Genomic DNA, 9,866 nt, shown 5'->3' on the forward strand with positions numbered 1-9,866 from the left:
CCATAAAATTTTAAAGTATTGTACGTAAATCTTAAAATATCTATATCAATTCGGCGACATATCAAGAACCTATAAAATCAAAATCAAACACAGTTTATTAAAATTTATAGACTAAAACCAGATCTATTAAAATCCAAGTTGAATACCTTGATACACTAAGACAGTTTTTTTTAATTATTTATTATATCCAAGGATATTCAGCACGAATCTTTAAAAATATATCAAAATTTTAAAGTATTCAATTTGGATTTTAAATTTGTTACAAAATCCGGCAGCTTTCAATCAGAATTTTAAGTTATGCTTCAAAGTTCAATACTCCCTCCGTTCTTAAATATCTGCCTTTTGACTTTTGGGCACACATCTTAACGTGTTTTGACTATATAGTTAAAAATATTATTTTTGAATTTTTTTTTTGAATAAAAATATCATATCAACACTTTATTCACAAAAAGAAATACTTGAAAATAACATCTCTAGCTATATGATCAAAGCACCTTAAAATGTGTGCCGAAAAGTCAAAAGGCAGATATTCAAGAACGGAGAGAGTAGTATTCAGCTGTGATTGTTTAAAATTCATTAAAATCTAATGGTATTCAAATGTTGATGAATTTTTTTTGAATTTCATTAAATAATGAATTTTGTGGAATTGTTCAATGTATTATTATTATTTTTTTTGAAATCCAATCAAAATTCATGAAATTTTAAAAAACAATCTATATCAACTTTACAACATTTTATGAAGAATTCACACAAAATCAAAATCAGATACATTTCTATTAATCTGATTTCTTTTGTGTTAAATAAAGCACTGAATTCCTTCAAGTGATTGAATCAAGTACTTAGGCTCTCTTGCTTGGTTGTGGAGAATACTAGTTCTGCACATAACCCTTACAAGACGCACAAAATAATTAAAGAACATCTGAAGCATCTATTAAGACAATTCGTACAAATTACAACTGGATTAGCAATAGACCTACACAAGCGCAAAACCAGAGCATCTATATCAGACCATACAAATTAGCAATCGACCTCCAAATAAATACAACAGTGCAAAATGCAAGCACATTGTTGATATTTTGCACCAAGGCCCATGCAAGTTCAGATAATGATCAGATCTGCATGATAATATACAAAGTTAGATAGCCCTTTGTGCCATCTGATTGAGCTTGCTGTTGTGATGTTCGGTATCTTTTGCAGGTATAGAAACCTGTAGACAGCATTTAATTTGAAAATATATTCATTTAAATGAGTCCCCTACTATGTTGAATTACTGAGAGACATCGGGATACCTTTCTTGCCACAGGCGATCTCAGGTAATGCCTAAAAGTTATTCATCTGTGTTTTTTAGCTTTCTCGGCCTTTTGTTTGCTGGCGAAGATGAGGCATCAGTTGGCCTTCCCGGTGCCTTTAACAAGAAATTGAATAGAATTAGAAAATGCTATTGTGAAATTCTTGATAAAACAAGTAGGAATGTAAGATAATGCTAATAAAAAAAAGATGCTATTTACCTTGCGTTTCTGATCCCTTTTTACAATGTGTTCCCCTGAAAATTCAGCTGAATACATAAATACAATTGGACTTTAAAAAAATTATATTCAGCCGAAGATCAATTTTTTCCTTTTGCCTTCTTTAGATGTATAAATCATTAACCAACTTTTATTAGAAGTAAAGCAATTTCTACCTCCAAAACATGTGGAGTCTGGAATGAATGTCCGATCCTGATCTAAAATACGCTGGAAACTCTGCAATCAGATTACTATTAATAATGTAGGCTGTAAATTAACATTGGCAAACAATACTGCAGTAGAAGATCCTTGAATATGTCCCGAGGTGTTGGGGTCATATATTATGCAGGCTCTCTCACCAATTACTGTGAAGGAATGCACATATTACTACATAATTAGTTTTTGATAGATTGGTCGGAGTAAAGATCAGACTAGCCTGAGCCTTCAAGTTGATTAGACTAACAGTAACAGGTGGCATTATAAGATGTAGTGAATTGGAATTCATATTCTTTCCTATAGTACGATGCAGTGTAAATTAATATGTATATATAGAGTAGCACTCCATGGCATACCCTCTTATATAGAGTTCCGTAGTATACCACTATATATACATAATAAATCATATTTTATATTTATAATATTTTTTATGAAATATAATTACAAATTTTAATACTGTAAATCGAAAAATAAATATACAATTTTTGATTCCAAAAATCATTGAAAATAATGCAATATACCAACATGATTATACAGTAGAATAATAATCATCCAGAATTATTCTACTATAGAACCAGTTTCGAAAATTAACTTTTTTATTCAAGTTTTAAGTGTTAAATTATTTATAATATATATATGTCGTAGTATTCTATATTAGAATCACATTTTATATGTATTCTATAATAGAATTTATTATAAAATTAAAGATTTATAATGGTGTAACTATGGAACTCCATATAAGGACCTCCATTGAATGTTGGCCCATATATATAGAATGGACCAATCACTTACTTTTGGAGTTCCTGGTGTCTCGGGATATGAACCCTCACGGTAAGATGAACCTTCAGCCTCCTTGTACTGAAACTGGAAAAAAAGTAACAAATACTTAGGAGACTTTCAGCAGTTGTATATATAGACTTGCGTTCATCCAGAAGAAATTATTTAATTTCGCATTTTTTCCCCTGAAATATTGAGACTATTTTCATGTATCACATGCTTGCTTACAAACCACTGTCTAAAACTAATGACTTAAAGTAGGAATGATATGAAGAAGTTGTTTTATAATCCCTACCTAATACTGTCCAAGAAATAATAGCAACAAGAAGTTAGTATATGGAACTCAGGTTGAAGAAATTGACCAAACCCTATTAGTGCATGCCAAGAGAACAGAACTAAATCAAGATTATGGTTGTAATCTACAAGCTACAATACAACCACAAAAGTATGACCACGCTTTAGATACAGTCTAGACAGCACTGAAGTATTCCACAAGCTCATCATTTACTTGTCAAACCAGCCAAAGGGCAACAGCACAGTTTAAGAAAAAAACACAAACTGTTTTTTTTTTTTTTTTTTTTTTTTTGCTAAATAAAACACAAACTGTTTTGTGTAATACCTGGACATTTACTCGGACAAAAAACAATTAAATGCAAAAGTATGGTCGCTTTTATAAACATGATATCTTATACTTGGATGTGTTATTTCTTACGTATAATAGACTTCGAATAATTCAGTTCTAAAAAGAAAATCATTGCAATAAACTTCACTAATAGTTATTGTCATCAACCATTTCGACGAAATTTGCTACTAGACTTGCATATGAAAAAGTCGGACACCAAACCTAGAGTATTAGGTATTTATTAACTAAGACCGCGTCAATATGATGATCTTGTACCCAATTGCAAAATTATAAGCAGAGTGGCAGAGGTGCTATAGAGATCAGGAGAATCATAGAAAGAGCGAGAAGTGCAAATCACAGGAGTCAAAACACACAAAATATACCTGTTTCTGAAGATTCAAAAGAGTAAGTATCTCTTTTCTTAATTCCAGATGCTCTTCACAAACAGTTTTGGTCGGAACCTTCGGTTTCATATTAACCTGTAAAAGGAACAAAACAGGCAGAGGCATTGACTTGTAAAGAAAACCCAACAAGAAGGTTTCTTCTATCATTTGCTAAAAAGTTCCTTCTATTTATTTTATATTGGAGATTTCTTCTATCAAGCAACTACCACTTCTATAACATAAAGACATTCAGGTCTGTCGCACACATACTTAATAAAAAAATGGATAAACTAATAAACATAAACTCTGGGAGTCCCTTAATAATGATTATAAGTTTATGTCTGCATGCATATCAAAAGATTTAAGGATAAACTCTGGGAGTCCCCTAAAAATAGTTTTAACTTTATGTTTACATGCATATCAAAAGATTCATTATTCTATTATCATTTTTCTATTTTGGCAATCAAACTTTCAGAACGTAACCATTCTAAATATTTTCTTGCACAAACCTTTTTGTACCTTGTCATATTCTTTTCATGACATAGGAGAAGTCTATTTTATGATATGAAGCAAATTCAGACTCATACCTTTAGCTCAGTAATACAGGATAATTAAAAAACAAGGAAAACAGAAGAATATTCTGCATAATACTCTCTTTGCTAGGGTGATATGCAATTTTCATCATATTCATGCTTGCATAGTATAGAAATTCTCTACCATATAAGTTAAAGCTAAGAACTATACCCCAAGATCTTGTAATATTTGCTCAACTCGTTTGATAGTTCGAAGTCCGGCTGATGAGCTTGCAGCTTGAACCATTTGCTCAAATCCATAGGTCCTCAAATAGACCCGAAGCTGGAAAAACACTTCTCGTCAGCTGGGTAAAGTTTAACATTTTCTTCCCCAAATATATTTAGGACCACTATTATTATGCAAAAGTGATGATTGGAAAGAAGAGTTATATGCTAAGAAAGGTATGTAAAAACATAGTAATAGCAACATATTGCTTATAAACAAATAAAGAATAGGATGTAAAATACGAAACGAAACAAATGTGAAGGAAACATACGAGTAACGAGAAATAGTAAATCAAAGTGACTGAATTAATTCAAATACGAGCATGTTAACTTCATAAGGGCTCCGTGGCAAGTCGCTGGTTTGTATATATGAAACCTTCTATTAGTGACCACTGATCATTTGATATAATATACGATCCAGTTAAGGCCTCTTCCTAGTACCTTCAAGGAGTGCTGGTTACTGAACCTAGGACTATGAGGGCTCCGCCTCAAGCCCTCTATTCGTGTCTAGTGTCGTCTGCTGTTGGCTTGTACGAGCGAGGAGTGTTATATCTTGTCAAGTTGATGGCATCATATTAATCTGCCTCTACTTCCTAAGGCATCTTCCTAAGACCTTACGGGTTTAGGAGTGCTGGTTACTTGGCCTTTACAAACTCATTCTCAAATTGCAAAGAGAAATTGAGGAGTAAAGAAAGCTTGAATAATAGATTACCTTGCGCAACGAAGCTGAAGCTGAGGCAGTCTCAGCAATAGAGATTGGAGGGGCAGATAAAAACTGAGGGTTAGAAGGCGATTCATCATCCACATTAACATTGTCCCTCTCAGCATCTCCAGCACCACCAGTCGATATAGGGATCAATTCAGAATCTTGGGCAGCCTGAGAATTGAAGTATAAACAGTCTTATTATTAAAGCAAGCCTACCACAAACCTAAAACTGGTAAATATCAAAGTGTAACCTGGAGCAGGGGGACATTTTGGTTACATGTGTGTCTGACACAGAACTTTAAACAAAGATAATTAAAGATAGAGGGGAAAGAGATATCAATTTAAATTAACTCTTGCCTTTGCAGCCATTCGTGCCTCCATAATCTTCTTTGCTTCAGCATAAACCTGATGGAAAATATGGCAAAAACATTAAACTGTGCTCAGCCTGCATGTCTAACAACCATGCAAATAAAAAGGGGATAGTGGATATCAAAAAAGTTAGTAATTGTAACCTCAGCATCTCTGCGCTCTTGGTGTTTCGACTGTGAAAGAATCATGGACAATGCACGCTTGCGCTCTGTCTCTTGAGCTAGGTTGTATGGTTCCTAATCATAATACCAAACTATAGTTTTACAAGCAGAACTGTACAAATTAAAAGAAGCCGAAACTATATATAATACCAAACTATATGTGTGTGTGTGTGTGTGATAGTATTTATTAGAATACAAAGCCATACTGCATTTTGTGCATAAATTTAATATAAATATTAAGCTTATAAAGGAAAACACTTGGGAAGTAATGTAGAACCTTAACAAGAGGATGCCCAGAAACATCAGCAGGAGAAGCAGCTCTGGCAATCAATATAGCTCGTGAAACTACACATGGAAATAGTCACAACTATCAACAAATGTGGAATCTACTCAAAAACCAATCAAAAATGACGATCATAAAGACTGACACATTCATCAATATGATTCATAAATCGGCAACGGAAGAGGACCAAGACATAAACATATTAGTGCTTACCACTATAATAACGATTTTTAAGTTCTTCCACGGTTCGAGAATATGGTAGCTTATCAGCTATCACAACAAAACGAAGATCAAAGCGGGCAGACAAATCGAATAACTGATCAGTTTCTTCCCTGGTCCATGCCTGATATATAATCAAACACACATCAACTCTTGGTTAATGGTTATAAAAAACAGCTGTAAAAGAACTTAATATCTTGAATCCAGCATCTAGCTTAAGACTCAGCCAGTTTTGTGAAAAGTGTGCCTACGCGCAATGCACACCCTTAGTGCCTCACATATGAGAGGTGAAACAACTTTAATCAGGTGCACGCTTTTGGCCTTGAAGCGCAGAGAGCGCTTAAGCGCAAAGCAATAGAAAAGCGCGCTTTATTGAAGCTAAGCACATCATTATATATTTAAAGTTATTGGGTCAATTTTAAGGCCCAAAAGTACTAATCCAAAACAAAAATAAGAATTGTAAGTCCAAATAAAAGGCTATTTCAGCTTCCAAAGACATCAAAAAGGGTAATCCCTAATTGAAGAGTTGTTCAACACAGATCTGTCTTCCCTGATGATGATGGATTAAATTTGTCAACAATTGAAAAGGCTTCGAACCTGCATATAACTTCAGGTCGCAATAAAGTGGCTACTCAACCTCAATATCTAAAATGGTTCAAAATAACGCAGATGCTTCAAGTTCAAGAAAGAGTACTCGTAAGAGGCAACATTTAGTAGACGAGGATGAGGAACAAGAGTTTGAATCTGAAAAAGGGAAACAAGAGTTTGAATTTGAACCAGATGATGATTTTGAAGATGAAGACTTTGATTAAGACGATGGATGAAATTTTTACCACTAATAACGCTGGGAGGTGGAAGCCTGGAATCCAGCCTATAGAACTTAAATTTCGAATTTTAGTGTTTAATTTGAGGATTGTTTCTCCCTCTAAAAGTATGATTTAATATATTATAAAGTATAAGTTAAGTTATTGTTGCCTTTAAAATGTGTGCTTTAATATATTATGAAGTATAAATTATGTTATAGATCATATATATTCTAAATGATTTTATTAAAAAAAATCGTAAAATGTGCGTCTAGCTTCAGAGAAGCGCGCGCCTATCTTGTGTGCTTTGCGCCTGTAATGCCTCAGGTGGAAATAAAGAAACCAATAACATTTATGAGAAGAAATAGTGAGGGTTAAATGGCGAAAGCCATGATGTGGGTCAAAAGAATGAAGTCAAGGAGCAAAAAGGGGAGAGAGAAGGGATAGAAAAAGGGGAGAGAGTAACTAGGGTTGTTTATCAAGTGAATTGCGATGGCTGTGTATGGAGAGTTCTGGGCATCTCGAATCACCCAGCTTTATCTCTTAATTTTCCGTTGTAATCGTTAAATTCAGTATTGTTGCTGTGTAATTCGAGAGCAAGTGTTTAATAGTATATCAGTTCATCACAGCGCCAAGGCTCCAGGGAGTTTTGCGCCTCGGTGCGTGTACCGCATTCAATAACACTGGACTCGGCACTGTAAAAAGCACTCAACCTAGGAAGTAAAGATACTCGGTTTACCTACTTACCACTGTGTTAGATACTTCAGTGCTTGGATACTCGCACCATCCTAAATATAATATTTCATTTTCTAATTCGTACTTGAAATTGGGGTTTACTACTAAAACTAAAGTTAAGTATTAATTAGTATTCACATCTACAAAAGTAAGAGTTCTAGCTTATGTTCGTGTCTAATAGATGATTGTGCTGTGCATTGATTCATCTCCCATTATATATTCATTCAACAAGACTGTAACATAAGCCTTAAAGTGATACTTACAGGATCCTCCAAGAACTTTTCGTATTCCTCATCAGTGTATTTGATGACATCAATTGACTGCCCCAAATTGAATAGCCATATCCAAGTTCATGAGAAAAGGGAAAGAAATTTCGCATAAGATAGCACAAATAGAAGATACATGAAAGTTAGCAAAAACCAAAAACAAAAGATAAATTAAGAATTTGGTAGAGACAGAATCTATGCTGTTAAGCGAATACTAAATCCCCACATGGACAGATAAGAGGATTTTGCCAGGTATTTATTTACCTTGTTATACTTGGCAAAGGAATAATCACCTGTAGGAGGCACACCATTTACAACTCTGACCTGCAAATTAGAGCAAAAATGAGTTCTTCAGGACCTCCGCTAAACAGTTTGTGGACATACAGGTGAGTAGGTACCAAAACACACCCAGTGGTAAAGTTGCAAATTATCTTTGCGGGCAGAACTAGTAAAAGGAAGCCACTGCCATGTGATCTGTCATGAAAAACAATATATGTAAGTTACAAATATAAGTACTGAAAGAAACAAGAAAAGCAATTACAACTAAAATGAATAAGCACCAAAGGTAGTATAGTGGCTAAAATATATATTAATTTAAACAAACTCTCCTTTTCGTATTTAACTCATATAATGTTCAAAAGCAATTAAGAATTTTCATAACTAACAAAATATTTTGAAACTTTCCGATCTTTGCCAGGGACCCTGTCCCAAAATTTACATATAAGCAACTGCTGCGAACAACTAAAGATATACAACTCAAATAGACATATCCTAAACTGATAAACAAACTTACAACACTGTAGTCAGTTCAGTTGGCATAAGCACGTACTTCGCATCACATTGTAACAACCTAACTTCCGTAACATGTTCCACATTCGCAACTCAAATATCAAACAAAATACAGAAAACTAAATCCTAAGAAGTAACAACATGTCGCGAGAAATAAACAAACAAAAAACACCTTCTCATTCTCAGCTTGAGTCTTTTTCTTCAACTGATTAACATCGATCGACGGCATAAGCGGTGCCAAGCCTCCAGTAAGTGCATATACCTACAATTCAACACAATTCAACCATGAATACTAACCTAACTAACACAATGCAAGCTAATTCAATACATAATAAGTGATATACCTCGCGTGAAATGCCATCGGGCTTTCGTTGAGAGTCTTTAGGGGGCCTGGATTTCTTTTCGTGAGGCAAAGACGGTGTCGTTTTGGGGATTCCCAGTATATCTTTTGCATCCATCTCTTCTTCCTTCTGTTTTCCCCCAAATATTAGGGTTTATTAGCGCCAAATTAAGCTTCGGCAGAATTGATTTCAGTTGGCGAGTCGACTCGTCGAGTTTGGTTTTTTAAGCCAACCTGTTTATATAGTCTGTGTGATATATCTATATTATATTTTATTGGGGTTTTCTTAATAAGTCTAAATTGTTTTTGTAAAATTACAACATTTTTTTTTAATATTTTACAAAAATACCAAAATTTTGAAAATATTTACAAAAATATTGTATGTTTCCTGCTGCAGGTTATTTGTTTAAATATTTATTTTCAAATTTCTTGTACTTTGACTTGGAAGCTTAGTAACTAATATCTCGAATTTTCGAACTTTTTAAAATTTTAAGACAAATTTTATGAATTTGGAAAGAATTCGGGACATATTTCCAATCAGTTATGAGAAACAGATAAATGAGCTAAATAATCAACGGGTTTATTCCCGAATCGGTTAACATAATGAATACAAAAGTTCTTCAAACAAATTCGTAACTTTAAATTTAGAATTAGTTTTTCAATGAGCTATCAGAAACTCTTTGAATTTTTAAAATCCTACTCTCTCCTCTTTTTTAGAAAACATGCAGCACTATTAACTTTTTTTTATTAATTTCTCTCCAATTCCTTTATGTTTTAATTAACATTTTTTCCTTTCATTTATATAAAATAAATATAAAATATGAACAGAAAGTTAAATATAAAAAACGAGATTGGAATTATCATATTTTTCAATTTATTAAGTCATAAAAAATCA

At 33.4% G+C, this 9,866-nt stretch overlaps 1 protein-coding gene across 4 annotated transcripts; it reads right to left on the bottom strand.

The window, feature by feature from the left end:
- Nucleotides 1-714: 714 nt before the first annotated feature.
- On the bottom strand, nt 715-9,200 carry LOC108219958 (SWR1-complex protein 4). Of its 4 annotated transcripts, none has more exons than XM_017393561.2 (17): nt 8,976-9,198; nt 8,804-8,893; nt 8,251-8,316; nt 8,107-8,166; nt 7,840-7,896; nt 6,033-6,162; nt 5,814-5,881; nt 5,519-5,611; nt 5,364-5,411; nt 5,013-5,177; nt 4,248-4,358; nt 3,504-3,599; nt 2,514-2,585; nt 1,682-1,742; nt 1,509-1,555; nt 1,290-1,405; nt 715-1,115 (listed from the first exon to the last, which is right to left on the bottom strand). In XM_017393561.2, the coding sequence occupies exons 1-16, from the start codon at nt 9,087-9,089 to the stop codon at nt 1,328-1,330; spliced, it is 1,356 nt and encodes a 451-aa protein (XP_017249050.1). In that variant the 5' UTR covers nt 9,090-9,198; the 3' UTR covers nt 715-1,115; nt 1,290-1,327. The 4 variants fall into 4 exon arrangements, with proteins under 4 accessions (XP_017249050.1, XP_017249049.1, XP_063950454.1 ...); XM_017393560.2 differs by having other exon boundaries at nt 715-1,207; XM_064094384.1 differs by having other exon boundaries at nt 1,509-1,543; nt 8,976-9,197.
- Nucleotides 9,201-9,866: the final 666 nt, after the last annotated feature.

Source organism: Daucus carota, chromosome 5 (genome assembly GCF_001625215.2).
Source record: "Daucus carota subsp. sativus chromosome 5, DH1 v3.0, whole genome shotgun sequence".
NCBI classification, from domain to species: Eukaryota; Viridiplantae; Streptophyta; class Magnoliopsida; order Apiales; family Apiaceae; genus Daucus; species Daucus carota.

Coding starts and splice junctions, on each gene's coding strand:
- LOC108219958 (XM_017393561.2), bottom strand. CDS start 9,089: ATGGATGCAAAAGATATACTGGGAATCCCCAAAACGACACCGTCTTTG. Junction 5,882..6,032: donor TAAAAATCGTTATTATAGTG/GTAAGCACTAAT, acceptor TTCCATGTGTAG/TTTCACGAGCTATATTGATT. Junction 1,556..1,681: donor AGACTCCACATGTTTTGGAG/GTAGAAATTGCT, acceptor TTATGTATTCAG/CTGAATTTTCAGGGGAACAC.